The 16,400-nt window shown below is 35.9% G+C and overlaps 3 protein-coding genes across 3 annotated transcripts in view; 1 reads left to right on the plus strand and 2 right to left on the minus strand.

Moving 5' to 3' along the window:
- LOC107471331 (coumaroyl-CoA:anthocyanidin 3-O-glucoside-6''-O-coumaroyltransferase 2-like) overlaps positions 1 to 1,098 on the minus strand; it is a 16,939-nt gene extending 15,841 nt beyond the window's left edge. The window contains exon 1 of the mRNA XM_016090773.3: positions 878 to 1,098. Coding sequence (XP_015946259.2) covers positions 878 to 1,098 — 221 coding nt within the window. The remainder of the gene's footprint in view (positions 1 to 877) is intronic.
- A 7,000-nt stretch (positions 1,099 to 8,098) lies between these two features.
- LOC107471380 (uncharacterized) lies at positions 8,099 to 10,459 on the plus strand (the record flags this gene model as incomplete). Its single annotated transcript, XM_016090839.3, is given in 7 exon segments — positions 8,099 to 8,257; positions 8,333 to 8,454; positions 8,529 to 8,581; positions 9,583 to 9,646; positions 9,765 to 9,807; positions 9,905 to 9,952; positions 10,208 to 10,459. Coding segments are annotated over 7 exon segments (669 nt in total), but the record flags the coding sequence as incomplete, so codon positions are not given.
- A 1,273-nt stretch (positions 10,460 to 11,732) lies between these two features.
- LOC107471389 (uncharacterized) lies at positions 11,733 to 16,008 on the minus strand. Its single transcript, XM_016090848.3, is given in 7 exon segments — positions 11,733 to 12,105; positions 13,074 to 13,227; positions 13,715 to 13,859; positions 14,150 to 14,346; positions 14,897 to 15,005; positions 15,007 to 15,168; positions 15,748 to 16,008. Coding segments are annotated over 7 exon segments (858 nt in total). The 5' UTR covers positions 15,813 to 16,008; the 3' UTR covers positions 11,733 to 12,079.
- Between the last annotated feature and the right edge of the window lie 392 nt (positions 16,009 to 16,400).

Raw genomic sequence — 16,400 nt, forward strand, 5'->3', positions numbered from 1 at the left:
TCGTAGAAGAATATGCGTTGTATCGGATGGAGGTAGAACCAAGGGAGGTCGAAGAATGTTAGGGGGATCGAAGTTGGTGGAACGGAATCTGGTGGAGGTGAAATTGAACATTGCTCAATGATTTTCACACTGTGATGGCGGGGTTGACCCATGGAAACGGAGGAAGGAGCTGGGTAATGCCTGTCAACTAGTCGTGATCTCTATAATCTACATAAGGCATATATAGATAAAGAAACAAATATTTAAACCAATAAAATTGATTAAATGAAAAAAAGTATTATAATTCTTAATTAAAATTTTTTATAGAGTTTTAGTATTTTAATGTAAAGCTAGTTAAATGTTTATTTTACTAACTTTTCATTTTAGAGATTTTGATCCCTTTTTTAAAGTAGAGGGCGGCAAATGGCAATGCACAATAATTTTATAAAGTAGACGACGGCAATGTACATAACAATAATTTTAGTCTAATAATAGTGCCAAAACTAACAAAATACAATAAGCTACCAATTACATTGCGGCGAATTCTGAGTAAAACCCCATAATAGTCTCTCAGATTGAGCCCGTGCACTAATGTTACCCCTGAGTTTCGAAATGCTCTAATTACACCCTTCAGATTGAGCTCCGTGCGAAATCCTGGTCCCTCCACCCAATTCCGGCGTGACTTAGCAGCCGGAGCGCTGAGCTGACAGTTCCACCACCTCCACGTGGGCTTCATCACCTTCCACCATCACCATTGTTCCTCCAATTGGAGCCATTACCCTTCTCTCTTCCAATTTTCCTTTCCTTTTCTCCCTTCCTCAAGCATTATAACTCTTTCCATTGGCCTAAGGCTGAACCACCACCGCGAGCCACCATAGCCTCCACCATCTGCGACTACCGCGTCCAACCTCCTCCCTCTATCCTCTCCTTCCCCATCAGGTCCAGAGTCGTCGAGCTTTTTTCTTGGTGAGCCACTTCTGCCGGGCCCGAGCTTAGTGTCGCCGCCAATCTGCCATCTTCATCACCCTCTTCCACGCACCGAACCCTAGCCCTATCGCAGCTTCCAGCATCTCCATCGCCACCACCATCACCTCCAGCCTTTACCCAGCGCCGCCACATCTTTCTCACCCATTTTCTCTGCAACCACTACTCTGTCAGTGTCCTCCCCTCGTCTACTTCTCCTTGTCATTTCCATCACCCATGATGACTAACCTTCCTCTCCTTCCTCACATTTCGGTTTGCCTTCTTCTCTGAGTTACAATGCCTAATGGAAACAAAATTTGAAGCCTATGATGATCAGACATAAGATTTAACTTTCAGGCAATTTATCAAACAGGTTGTATGCAGGATTCATAAACAGCAATTTCAGTTTAATGTAAGCATCAATCAACCCAAAAATTTCAACCAGCCAATACACATTCAGTCCAGAAACACAAATAATCAACTGTCCTAAGTCTAACAAGATTAGTAAAAGCAGAATCAAAAGGCACTCAAATAAAAAAAATAATTAGAAAAAAAAGAAACAGACACAGAGGATGAATGGAACATGCGTTGAGGAGTGAAAAAAGAAGATAGCGTAAGGAGCGGAGGTAGTGTCGTAGCGGCATAGAGTTTCGCCGCCGCTGGTGGTTTTCATCGGAACTGGAAGGTGCAGACAGAGGTGGCACCACAAATAGGGGTGTTGCGTACAGGAGGAAAGAAATGGAGAAATAGGAAAGAAAGAAAAGGAAGAAGGGAGGAGGGAGGGTTAGCGACGGTGGTCGCCGGCGGTAGGAATGGACGGACGGACGGAAGGTTGGTGTGAAGGTCTGCGGGTTGGGCTGGGTTTCAGAGAAGAAGAGAAGAAAGAAAGAAGGTTGGGCGGGCGTGGCTTCTTTAGTTTGTTGGATTCTGATTGTTGTTGAAAGTGTATAGAAATATTCTCCAAGCTTGAGGAAGAAGAGAAAAGAAGAGAGGAAGAAGAAAAGAGAAAGGGTTGTGGCGGTGGTTTTGAGGTAGTGATCTGAAAGCTGGTGAACTGAGAGAAGGAAAGGGCTGCAATGCTTGAGGAAGGGAGAAAGGAAAGGAGGATTGGAAGAAGAGAGAAGGGTAGTGGCTCCGTTGGGAGGAGAGGAGGAACGATGGTGATGGTGGAGGTTGATGAAGCCCACATGGAGGTGGTGGAACTGCCAGCTCAGCGCTCCGGCTGCCGAGTCACGCCGGAATTGGGTGGAGGGACCAGGATTTCGCACGGAGCTCAATCTGAAGGGTGCAATTAGAGCATTTCGAAAGTCAGGGGTAACATTGGTGCACGGGCTCAATCTGAAGGACCATTATGGGATTTTACTCGGCGAATTCTTCAATGTAGTAGTAGTACTCTGTAGTGTTTCACGTGATGGGTTAAGTTAATAATTTGTGAATGTTAGAAAGTACTGAGTAACTAATGTGGGGTAATGAATGGGCTTATAGGTGGACTTTTTCTTGGTGCAAGGTTAGACGGATTCAATTTTTTGGACGGAGTTAAATAATTTTTACTTGACAAAAAAAATGATTTTTACAAAAATATAATTCGTTTGTTTTTTTTTTGGACGTCGAGATATAATAGAGTTTGTGAACATGTGTATATTCAAAGGCTTGAGATACACACTAAGCGAGCTAAAGAATACTTGACGTCTTGACCCATGTTTATTTTGAGTTGGAAAAAAAAAGGCCGAGACATGTGATGTAGTTGAAAAAGTATTTGCCTTAAACTAAACCCACACAGCTTTAAATTCTAGCAGTGGTGGCTAGATTAGTGTGTCTGTCTAAATGAGTGTGTTAGTATGAAAAAAAAAAACAGTAAAAAAAAAGCATGTATAAATTTTTTGTACTCATATAATTATGAGCAGTTATTAGTTTTATTTTGTAGGATAAAGTACTAAATTGGTGTAACACCCTACCATACAGAGTCTTATGCTTAAGTCATAATTTAGAGATGGCAATGTATTACAACCACTAAAATAAAAATTTAGTACAAATAGTATTGTGAGAAATGATTATAACTAGAAGCCTTTTTAAGAAAAAGGGGTAAACAAAAATCGTAACTCAAAACGCGCAACACTCCGATCGATAACGTAACGAATAAAGATAAACCAGCGCGAGATTATATATATACACAAAAGAGTGTCAATCCAAAGAAAACTCAAAGGGACACAAAACTGAGAACCTATTCTCCAAAATCTCTTATAAGAAGAGTCATCACAGTTTGTATTATTTAATGGAGATAAAAGCATATAAACAAAACATATGAATCAAAACAGAGTTCCGAGAACAAAGGATCTTCGCTAATCAAGAAGTCTCCAGCATGCTTCAGCGAGAAGCCTCACGTCCTGCATCTGAAAATCACAAAATCCGCATGGGTGAGAACCAGAGGTCCCCAACATGGTAACAGCTCCCACATATATAATACATAATAATAGAGGAAAGTTGAAGGCAATCCTAGAACTTCCTCCAGATAATTCAAAGCTTATAAACAAGCTAAACCATAAAGGACATCTGACTAAAGATCCTTCAGTCTAACTAATACTTCCCTTTCCAATTCCTTCAGACCTCCCAACCACCAGCAGGAGTATAATATAGCAAACACAGTTATATCAAACAAGAGATATACAAATAGGAATAAGTAAGGCATTTAGACAAATAGCAAGTAATATGCAGTCAAATAGGCAATCTCAATCAATCCACATAGTATGCATACGATGAATGCCTGTCCCTAATGGCTGATGATATCATCTGTCGGTTATAGAGCCAACCCGACAAGTCTTGGTAGCTAACCATTGGACTGTCCCTCTGTCGCACATCCCCAACTCGAGTTATACTCATTGTAAACTCGATCATAATCATGATCTATATCCATCACGAGCACGTGGTGGCTAGTCACTGCTTCCTTCCAGGGAAACTCTCATCTCCAACAGTGGAAGTGCAACATTCACAATTCATTCAACAACATATATACATTTATACTTAGCCATAATCATGGCTCCGCCGTAACACGGCAATAATCTAGCCATCTGACTCACGGTTAAATCCATAACCAGCCAATTCATCAACAATTACGGCCCTTCGGCCCATGGCATAACAAGCACTTCCACCGCCATCCTCCGTATCTCGCATAATCATCTTTGATCCTCATTGATCATTCATTTTTTCCTTACTTCACTCGCAAGTTACCACATTCACTAGCCCCTTTTTCTCATAGCTAGTCATATCATAATGATTTAAGACATAAGTGGTGAGATCGGAGGCTTAGAAGTATGAAATTTGGCTTTTAAAACTCAAAAATTAACTTTGGGATGAAAACAGATTCACGCGCATGCGTGGATGGCCACAAAACTCATCGGCGCGTATGCGCCCTTCACGCGGACGCGCGGATTGAAAAATAGCCAACGACGCGCACGCGTCAGCCACGAGTACGCGTGGGTGCTCTTGCGCCCCAGTCACAAAACTGGCACAATCCTAACACAACTTTCGGGAAAATAGCTGGGCATTGGGTGCAGCGCATCGACGCGCCTGCGCACACCACGCGCATGTGTGGATGGCACCTTCGAGAAGAACGGCGCGTACGCACCAAGTACGCCTACGCGTGGGGGTTATTCTGCTAAAATTTTTCTAAGTTAAAAGCTGCAGAATTCACAGATTCAACCCCTAATCTTCCGACGGACATAACTTTTTCATTTTAAATCGTCTTCCGCCCGTTCTTCAAACGGCATGGACATCCCGGATCCAATTTCATTTCTAAACAGAATTGGCACAAAACGAAGATCCGTAGCCCAAGTTATGTCCCGTCAAAGTATGCCCAAAAACCATGTTTTCATACAAAACCATAAATTGCCATTTTCAAAACAAGTCAATTTTAACTCTTTTCAAAATCAATCAAAACATGCCAATTTCATCCCTTTTTTTTTGAAATCAATTAAAACATATCAAAGTCAACATCAAGCCTCCTCAACTCACACATTGACACTTTACCACAATTCACAAAGCATCATCCCACTAATTTAACACTTCTCAATCAAATGGCTAAGGGACAACACATAAACATGTCTTACATACTTTCTCATCCCAATTTCCAACAATACCATTTCCAATTAACCATCATTACACATGCTCAATATCATATTCACCATCAACATGGTTTCACTCACAATTCCACCTTAATCAATCATCAAGCATATATCACAACATGCATATTTCTCATACATCATACCATCAAGACATCAATAATCATCATCACATATAGGACCACATCATATACATCAACCATTCAACAACACCAACAATTCAATGCCTATCTCAGGGCCTCTAGCCTAAGTATTTCCTACCACATTACATATTAGATACGGAAAACCGAGACCATACCTTAGCCAATTTCCCAAGCTCAACCGGAGCACTTCCAAACCATTTTTCCTCAAGCTCTCAAGGCCTCAACACTTTCAAGAACAGATTTTTCACCACCAAATCCCTTTTCAAGCATTTCAAAGTCACCAATCAAGCTCTAATATTCACACATACACAACCTAAGCCACAATCACCATACTCATACACAACATCTCAATACCCAAACATCATAGAACAATAAATTACACTAAGGTTGAGAATCTTACCACACCCAAGTTCCAAAAAGATAAGATTAACCTTCTCCTTCAAGAGAGTTGGGTCCTATAACATCAAAGAGTCCAAAATCTCAACATTTTTACTCATGAAACTCGAAATCAAAGCTGGAAATTTGAAGAGCAAAACATGGCTTACCTCAAGATTTATTGTATGGGTTTTGTAGAGCTCTCCGCGGTGAACACATGACCGCAAACGGTGCGGCAATCGGAGCTCTAGATCAAAAGTTATGGTGGTTTGAAGATCAAATGAGAGAAAGAACTTGAGAGAGTGTTCTTCCCTCCATGGCCTCCATTTCAGCGTGAGAGAGAGAGAGAGTTGTGAGGAGAGAGAGTGCCGAAAACTAGGGTTTTGGTTTAGTTTAGTTGGGTCAAGGGCCCACTTTGGGTCCGGTTGGCCCGGTTTGACCCGTTCGGTCCAATCTTTGTCCGAATTCTATAAAATTGGTACCGAAATTCTCGTCTCAACCTCCTCTATCATATTAAGCCATAAAAATCACATTTTTAGCTTTCTAGAATAATTCTCATTTATGGGTTAATTAGCCATTAATTAACCGGGTCTTACAATTGGTCCCCTATGTTTGGACGTAATTCTATTTTAGTTCTTAAGGTTTAAAGTGTTCTATTTGAATAAAAAAAAATCATTTAGTATCAATTTAGTCCCACAGTGAGGTCAAAGTTAAATAATTAACGGAATGTCATACGTAACAACAGTACAAGAATAAAATCGGTAAACTGGAGAACAAGTATAAGCTCTATGGGTACAAAATCAATTGTTGATACATCAATACGTTTATTTATCATTCTCTTTAGTTCTATAAAAAATATTTTATTTATATTATAAGAAAAATAATAAATAAATATATTGATGTATCAACGGTTGATTTTGTACTTCTAGAGTTTGTACTTGTTCTCCAGATTATCAATTTTGTTCTTGTACTGTTGTTATGTAGGACATTCTGTTAATTATTTAAGTTTGACCTCACTGTGGGACTAAATTGATGCTAAATGAAACTTTTTTGGATTCAAATAGGACACTTTAAATCTTAAGGACTAAAATAGAAGTACGTCCAAATATAGGGGACTAATTTAATACTTTACCTTATTTTATATAAACAAAATTTGAGTGTTTAATTTAAATAATTAGTAGTAAAAAAGAATTTGATAAATAAAGTTATAGTTGGTAATATATCGTCGAAGGTGAGTAATTTAGATTTTCCAAAATTAGGATTTAGGATTCGAGTTTAGAATTTAAGGTTTAGAAATTATAATTTTGAATTGTGGGTTAAAATTAGAGTGTAAGTGATTAACAAAGATTATAAATACTAAACTGTATAATATAACACCCGATAACAAAACCAATAACCATAAATCATATATTATTATTTTTTGTGAATCGAAAACATATAAACATAAACCCTAAGTAAGTAGTTAAACATGTGGCGTTGTTTTATTTGGTATAATAAATGTTGTAGACCAGGCATATTATGTAATAAAATTATTTAAGTGTGTATATTTTCAAATTCTAAGTACAAACTCTTTACCGCAAATTATAAAACTGATAAATTTAAATGATACATACTAAATTTTAAACTGTAAATTTATAATCCGTAACACATAAATAATAATTCATAAATCCTAAATTCTAACCATAAACCTCAATTCATATATCCTTAAACATAAATCTTATGCGTACATAAACCTTATATTGCTAATAATTTAACCCTTGAAACAGAAAACACATGTAATCCTCTAGTGATGAACGTAAAATATCCTCAAATTTAGACAAAGACATGCATATTATGAACATTTTGTGTTTATCTTTAAGAATTTATGAACTTTTTCCCTCTTGAAAGACTAATTAATTTAATAACTTTCTGGGTGATAAAATAATAGTTTATTCTATAAAAATATTTTGTGTTACAGTAAAATGAAAGCTAAACTAAATAAAAAAATAAATAAACTACTAAAAATATTTTCAAAATATTTAAATGTAAAAAAAATTATTAAAAGATCAAAATAATAAAAATTATTCTAATTAATATTAAATATATATTATGAAAAATGTTTTGAAAATTGAAACTTAATATAATCTTTTACAAATAAAATAAAAATAAGATATATTAATCTTTAAAATTTAACAATTTTAACCCAAATAAATTTTCCTTTCGCAATTTTTCCTTTTAATGAATGGTCCATAATTTCTTTTAGAAATAAAAAAGAAATGTAGGCATCGAACTGTGCTTCAACTTTTACAATACTTTATAAATAATTATCTTTTTTAACAAAATGCTGATAAATGCATAAGGTATTTATCATAAATTACAACCATGTTAAAAATACATTAAAATTAATTATTAATTAATTATTAGTATAAAATATATATTAAATTATAAATATATATACATAAATACGGCAATAATTTATTTTAGAGAATAATTTTATTGTAAAAATAACATTTTGTATAAATTAAATAAATAAAAACCCGAAATAATTGTGTGCCCTGGTAAAGAGACGAAGCATGCGAGACGGCGGAAGAAGGCAGTGAGAAGAATAATAAGAAGATGAGCGGCGGGAAGAAGGGTGGGCCCCCGAAGCATCAGAACAAGTTTGCCTGGAAACCCAACGCCGGTCGCAAGATCAATGAAACTGTACACAACCATTCTTTCTTTTCTTCTTTTTCTCTATCTTCATTCTCATTAACACATACATATTCGTTTCCGCAGGAAGTTGGGGGAAGGTTCAGGCCTCTGTCTGAGATAACTGGTGTGTGCCCTCGCTGCAAGGACCAGATCGATTGGAAGCGCCGTTATGGCAAGTACAAGCCTCTTGTTGAACCTGCCAAATGGTATTTTATTCTAACTACCTCTTCCTTCCTGTCTTTTCGTTTCTTTTATTTATTTATTTATTTATTTTTTTCAGTCAGAGATGCTCGAAGCGTGCTGTTCGTCAAGCTTACCATAACTTGTGTTCTGGTTAGTGTCTATTTTCTTCTTTCATTTTTGTTATTCTTTTGTTTTTTGGTTTTTGTTTGAGTGGACTTTTCCCAATTAGTGGAATAAAAGGTTTAGGGTTTATGGGATTGATATTTAGTTATAACTTGGAATGGAACACTTTTGCTTGTGAAGAGTTTGCTAAACCATGCTACGTGGACATGAAAATCAGTCCTCCAATTAGACACCGATATAAAATACATGTTGCAATGCAAAATACACATTAAAATTGAGTTAAACAATACATGTATTTATACACAAATACATGGTGGCTGAATTGGTAGTCAATTTTTGGTGTGCACATAGCATTTTTTATATGCCATACCACCAAATATCTTGATTTCATTATCTACAATGATGGTGTGACAGAGGAAGATGTAAATCACAGGATCAAGTTAGGTGGTTATTCATTAAGATTGAATGCTTCAAGCTTGGTTACTATAGATTATGTATGGATAGATTTTATCATATAGCTATTAGACACACAATGTTATATGGGATTGAATGTTTGGCGGTAAAGAGCCAACATGAACATAAACTTAAGGCAGCAGCAATGAGAATGTTTAGATAGATGAGTGGATATAAATTATATAGGAAGGAATATGAACGGAGGCATTAGAGAGAGGAGCTGTGGTAGTGTGAATTATATGGAAGATGGTAGAATCTTGTCTTACAAGTTATTGATATGTTTGGACAAGGCCTATGAAAGCTCCAGTTAAGATAGTGGATCTGACGGAAATGGAGGATAGTACTGTAGCTAAAGTATTGAGGGGTCCAGAGAAACCTTAGAAGAAATCATTAAAAGAAAGTTAAATAATAATGCACTAAACAAAGATATGATCTATGATAGGGCCAACTATGGCGTTATTTCATCCATAGCCAACCCTTCTAGTAGCATAAGGCTTAGTTGTTTTTTAACCTGATATGAAACTTGTGGATGTGCTTTTTGGACATCTATTGATTGGTTTTTGATGTTGCTGTAGGGTGTGCAAAAGAGCATCGTGTATGCGCAAAGTGTTGTTGCAGTGTGGACAATATAGTTGGAAGGTTAGCTTTAAACTTCTGTTAGTAAAATCAGTATTGAACTGTTCGGAACATCAGTTATGGCATAATCTTATAAAAAGATTACTTGGTATTTATAATTCATTTTGTAACCTTTTTGTAGAGATTCTGCTGAAGTTGAGGCGGAACAAAAGATGCTTGAGGAGGTTTATTTTCCTGTTTCTGCTCCCCTTTTCATATACCTTATGAATGTTAAGACTTGCATGGTGAAAACTCATAGTAATACTGGTATTCTTCCTGCAGGCTATTAAGTATTCTAGGGAGAGAGAAAGGAGAACACTATTGCGGGCTGTAAGATACTAAAACGAAGTCTGTTAAATTGTTTCGAAGCATATATGCTTCCACTTTGTCCCTTGCTACATTTATTATAAAACATGACTATGGATTTTTGAAAAGATGTTTCTTTGATGCATTGCATGTATGTGGCATCAACTTTGCACATACACATAATCACATGCTACTATTTTCTATATGATGATGAGTACCCATTCTACTCCCCAAACGTGCATATTACTGATTGTTTGCTTTGTTTAATTTTGGTATCAGATGAATAAAGACAAACCTAAAAGTTCAAGAAATAACCCAACAGATACCAGGGACAATAAGGTTGGGCACTTATTTCCAAATGCAACCCTGGAAGATTATGCTAGATTGCATGGAGTTAAAAAGGATCATGGTGATGGTGAAACCTGTGATAGTAAATTTGATGATGATAGTGAGGAAGAAGTTTGTGATGACAAAGATGTTAACAGTGAGAATGAAGATTGTGGTGATGATGATGAGGATGAGGTGGAGGAGGTGGATGATGATGGCAGCGACCACAATGATGTTGTTCCTGAGCCAAAGGAAAGCAAAAATGAATGACTGCGGAGGTTTTAGCATTTCCCGTGAATTAAGATCGTCGGAGTACTCTCTTTAGAGTTGGTCTTGGCATATCTACTGAAAGATATTTCAGTTTTTGAATACAAGTTTTTTGGATGAGTTGTATCATTATTTTTTGTTTCAATGTATTTATTTAACCCTTTATCTAATAGTTTTTGTTTACCTTTGAATGGAAGCTATCATTAGTTAATAATTATGGATTGATCATTGTGGTGGGTTCATGGATGTCAAAAATCCGAATTAATTTGCAGAACGAGGTTACAATTTTAGGTGACAGAATCGAGTTGATTCGGTCTCAAACTCGTGTATGAGTAAAATTGTCTGGACTCCATAAACTCAGTTATAATCGCAAGTTTACTCATGAATTAGCAAGTTTGAAGTTTGTCCGACATCGTTTTGAAGCCAACTTTTATTTTTTTCACACCCGTTAGATTAGGATTTCCCAACCCTCGCACTCCTCAGTCTCTTACTCTTGCCATTCAAGGTCTCTCCCCATCTTTACTCAGTCACACTCCTCTTTTGCTTGCTTGCCGCCGCTGTTACAGTCGTTACTTCATGCCTTTGCGTCGTGCTTCTGCTTCATGCCTTTGCTTCTATTTGTTCGCTGTGAGGCGCTTTTGTTTTGTGTCTCCATTTCCATCGCATTTTTTTCAATTTGGATCATTAGAATGATCATTTCGCATGGCTTAATGTTTTTATTGCGATTACTCAGTTACTTTGCCTACTTGGCATGTTAGACTGTTAATAATTTGCTTGAATTGTTTATTTTGTTAGTTGTGAGTAATTTGATATTGTTGAATGTTGATGATGGTGGCTGTTTACACAAAATTATACTTGGTGTAAATAGATTACCGATCATATAAATGAACATAAACAATTCAAAACATTCTTAAAATATACGTTAAATGTAATCTAAAATCATACAAATCCTTATCATTAGAAGGGCAGGACACAACACTACCAATAATAAGTCTATTGCAACCAATCAAGAGGATTACTGTTCAACTGGGACTTAGTTGTGCATACAACAGAAATGATATTTGTTTTTTAAATTATACATATATAAAAAAGTTGTATTATTTGCACTACTTTTTGGTACACGCCTCGCTGTACACCTTCCATTCTTGGATATAAAAGTGAACACGATGAAAACAAAAAAACAAACCCAATAAATGTGCACCATTTTAACCAATTTAGATTGTTCGAATCCCGCCTTGTGCATGCAACAAAGTAACAGCTCATAAATATCTCAAAATCTCATTGTAATTTTTTATTGCAAAATGTACACTATCCATAACAATGCTAAGCAAAAGAATACATGTAATCCCATTTAACTATGGGAAAGAATGGAACTAGCAGTTTTCTATTGGGAAAATTTTTTATATCTATGAATCTAACATTTTTTTCTTGAATAATGAGTTAGTAAAACTATCAGCCAGCAATTCCAATGTTCATGGTGTTGTTTGTCAAATACCAAGTAGATTTGGGAACCAGGTCTTGGCTAACTAATGGGAACAGCTTGCAGACCAATTGCTTCTATTCATCTTTTGCACATAAACGCTCTGAATGGAGAAATAAAAATAGCTTCAGAATGAGATAACAAGTACCACGATATAGAGTGCATCAAATTGGTTTGATAACAAGTATCATCACTAAATAACCTCAGTCAAAGAACAAGTATATGACGTTAATGAAGCAATAAACGAAATAAACAATTTTCAGAAAGGAAAACAACGGATAAATGTACTCAAATGAGACAATACAAAACAGATTCTGCCACTCGAGAAAGCTGTGTGGCATACATTTGACAAGTTCATTACTTCATTAGACTGAACAACTTGAGATATAATTAAAATTCTAGCCAACCTGATATATAATTAAAATTCAAGCCATAAATTAGCTATTATTACTCATTGTTTGGAAGTCCGGCTAATTGTAAAACTACAAAAATATTTGAAAGATAATAGAAAATCAGCTCAAAACAGCTCTCAGTTATCTTATTTTGTATTAAGTTTTCTTATTTTTTATTTCTTAATTAATGCTAGAATAATTGGGTAATTTTAGATGTAATAAATATGTAATTATGGATCTTACATGCATGAAATTATGGATATTAAGTTAAACAAGGTTACTTTAGATTTTTGGGTTGTTGTCTCCCTTTCATTACCGCTAAAACTAATCAATAGGAAGAAATCAAAGGCTTCAAACATTAGTCACTCTAAAAAACGACCATCTGTTGCAATAGCTTCAGAAAATGGTTCAGACATGGCTCTTCTTCTTTTTTCAGTTAGCAAATTGCACTTTTGAAGTACAATATAAAATATAGGAAACAATATGAATATATGATTATCCACTTTTATGCAAGCAGACAACTTAAGATGTTCAAACCCTTATAGACAGAGTTGCCCAAAATGAACCATAGAAGAAAACAATAATTACTCGAAAACATTTAGACAAGATTATATACATAAACCCAACTGTCTACAAACAAAAAAAAAAAGGAGGATATAATCAGAGAAAGAGTTCTTACTCAAATATTCATAAGCTAATATCATTGAAGTACCCCATGCTGACATGCTGAAGAATCTTGGGCCCAAGCCTCTATATAGACCTTTCCAACCATCCTCACTGATTAAGTCTCTCACAACTTGTTTTACAGAGGTGGTCTTTTCATGTCCCATAACCTGGATTGCAGGTTATTTGGTCAGAAAAAATTAAGTAGACAGTGGCTGGCTAAATAAGTAATGATCATACTCTTCTAAAATTATTCCTGTTTTAGTTACTATTTTTAGAATGAGAACATTTACCAAAACCAAAATATGCTGGAGTAAACCATGCAGTACAACTTTTGCATCCATAATCACACTACAAGCTAATCAAGATTTCAGCAAAAACATGCAAGGATATGGAAAGAGAGGAAACAGAAAAAAGGCCAAATTTCATCTACAAGGGGAGAGAGAGAGAGAGAGAGAGAGAGAGAGAGAGAGAGATCTAAGGAGAGGTGAATATAACTCATTGCAATAGTACCGATAATGAAGTGATCAAATGTTTTCCAACATGAAAACCAGAAGACAAAACCCAAAAAGTGCAAAGAGTTAATACTGCACTACCGTGATCACCACAGAATAACAAAATCAAGAGAAAGAAACATTGTCGACAAGTTATGAATACCTGTAACCGTGTCTTTATGGTATCCAATGGGGTTGTAATGCAGGATGCAGTTGCACCAGCAATGATCCCTCCAGTAGCCTGAACTAATACAATCTTCGGCACACTAGGAGTGCCTTCCTCATGTTCAGCACTATGTCCCAAGGCTCTGCATAAACAGAACGTATATGAGCTGTTTTAGAAATCCATATATATGGGCTATCTTCTATCTACGTTTTAATAGTGATATATGAACCATGAACATATGGCATTCATGGTACAGTAGCCTAACAGTTCAAATTCAACTTTGAAAGGAAAATATGAGGTTCAGTAGATGAGAGTCTAGGGGTAGCTTTTTCGTATCAATTTATTATTGTTATTGTATAAAAATAAAATGTATAGGTAATACAACAGTTATTTGGCATCTGAACTTAAAGAATATGCATTACCATGTCTCACCTCCATATGAACCGTTGGCTTGAACCATAACTTGCCCACCATACAGCGCTGGATGGCGAATAAGTCATAACAGATAGACCAAACCCTCTATATAATCCCCTGATGCCATCAGCCCTTAACACCTTACGAACAACATCTAGACCCCCACTATATCGGGTATGCCCTGAGTATCCTTGCACCATCAACTTTTGGCTAATCTAAATATAATTCATTGTAAAAGTTTAACATTTAGAATTATAACCTTTTAATATAAAAGAAACATTTGATCAATAACAAAGCTTAAAGGATGTAAACACAAGTTTAAAATAATTTCCCTCATTTATTTTAGCATTTCATTATCAGTTGACACACTTCAAAAGAAGCATAAGCAGAGCACGATAACGGAGACACAATAAACTAAAAACACATGCGTTTACTTTAAATCTTGCAAGATTCTCCAATAGAATACACTGCAACCCTGTAGACAAACCACTAGACCGCAAAACCTTTCTTTCAATCAAAACTGATAGTACAGAATATATTATGTTTCACTTTGAAATAAAAATCCTAGTAGAATGTTTGAAATCACAAGGAAGAACGATGCGTGATAAAACACTTTTAGAGCCATAATCAAATTGAATTGCGCCAAATGTTAAAGAACATGAGAATATGTTCCAATTTCCAATCAATCAGAATAAATATTTTACTTCAGGTATTTAAACACAGAAAATCATGCTCAGCAGTTCAGGTTTAGAATATCATTCATACCACATCAATTGGTACAAACACAGCTTGTGACAAAAGTGATGATGTCATGCCCGCAACCCCATTCGCTATAGCAGCTTGGGTAGTCTCAGACAGTGTAAGGGGCTCAAGCATCTGTTTTAAGTAGCCCTTTAACTACAGAAAATGCATTCCTCTCCACAGTATCCCTTGAAGCAACCTGCATCCTAGTTTTCACAACAGAAACCGGGTAGAGAGCCACCGTAACACCCGTAAAGAGGCCAGCACCAACAACATAGAACTTCGTTTTATCTAGCCTACAGCATTAAATGAACATAAAATAAGGATACAGAGATTCTATATGTAAATTCAATCATCATCCACAAAATATATTATCAGTTAAGAGTTAAGACTCAAATGAAATATATCACCACTCTTCACGAGAATCTAGGTTCCAAAATTGTTAACATTGAGAGAATTTACAAAAGAAATGGAAAATCCCCAATAGAGAAACGAGAAATTATATAAACAGCCAGGATGAAACATCTATTCTTGAATCTTGAATCCAATCAATGCAAGGAATTATCCTCACTGCTTAAAATCAAGCGTACGGAAAAGAACATTCAGGCTTTCAGCTTCTAAGCATTACCAGAGTTTTCAAGAGTTACTACTACACTCCCTATAACTTTGCCAAATGCTAATGCTTAAAGAAACAGTTCCTTGAAGGACTACGCCAAACAGTTCACGGAACCACAGAATAGAAAAGGTTACACAAAATAGCACAAAGTATAGAAGCAAGAAATCGAAGTAAAAGAAAAAGAGAAAACCTAAATCCGAAATGAAAGGAACAGAGGAAATGGAAAGTAGAAAACAGAAGAAAGGGAGAAGAAAAATACTTGTCCCAGTTAATCTCAGTGTGACCGAAGGAGTTCGTGGAGCCGCGAGCGTTGGAAGCGGCCATTGGTGAGAAGAGTGAGGCCAAGAGAGCAAGAAGAAGAGTTCTTGTGTTTGATCGCTTGTTGGAGCTGAATTAGAATATCCCGCAACGAAGGCAAAGAAGAAGTGTAAGAATAAGAAAGACTGAAAGAGCATGAACCGTGGACTGCACACCCTTTTATATGGGAGAATATGCCACCTCTGCTCACTTCTTGCAGCCAAGCAAGCAAACCACCGCTACCCACGCACCGAAAAATAATTATTCTCTTTATTTCTTTTTTTTTTTCTTCCGCTTTTTGCTGAGTTTTTGTCTTAAATTAAGTTTAGGATTTTAGTGCATAATTATTATTTGGACTTTTTGGAGACTGTAAAATGTAAATGCTGCACTGTAACGAATTATGTCGGACAGAAGTTATTTATGTATGTTTTAGGCGCACCCTCCTTGTTAAATATGAAGAGCTGCATATTGTTACGTATGGAGAGCTGCATATTTTATCAATTTGTTAAATTTAAATTTTTTATTTATTATATTTTATTTAAATAGTATACATTTAAAAAAAAAATCTGTTAATTAAGTTAATTATTTTTTTATAAAATTTAAATTTTTTTGTAA

Source organism: Arachis duranensis, chromosome 10 (assembly GCF_000817695.3).
Source record: "Arachis duranensis cultivar V14167 chromosome 10, aradu.V14167.gnm2.J7QH, whole genome shotgun sequence".
In the NCBI taxonomy this organism is placed as follows: domain Eukaryota; kingdom Viridiplantae; phylum Streptophyta; class Magnoliopsida; order Fabales; family Fabaceae; genus Arachis; species Arachis duranensis.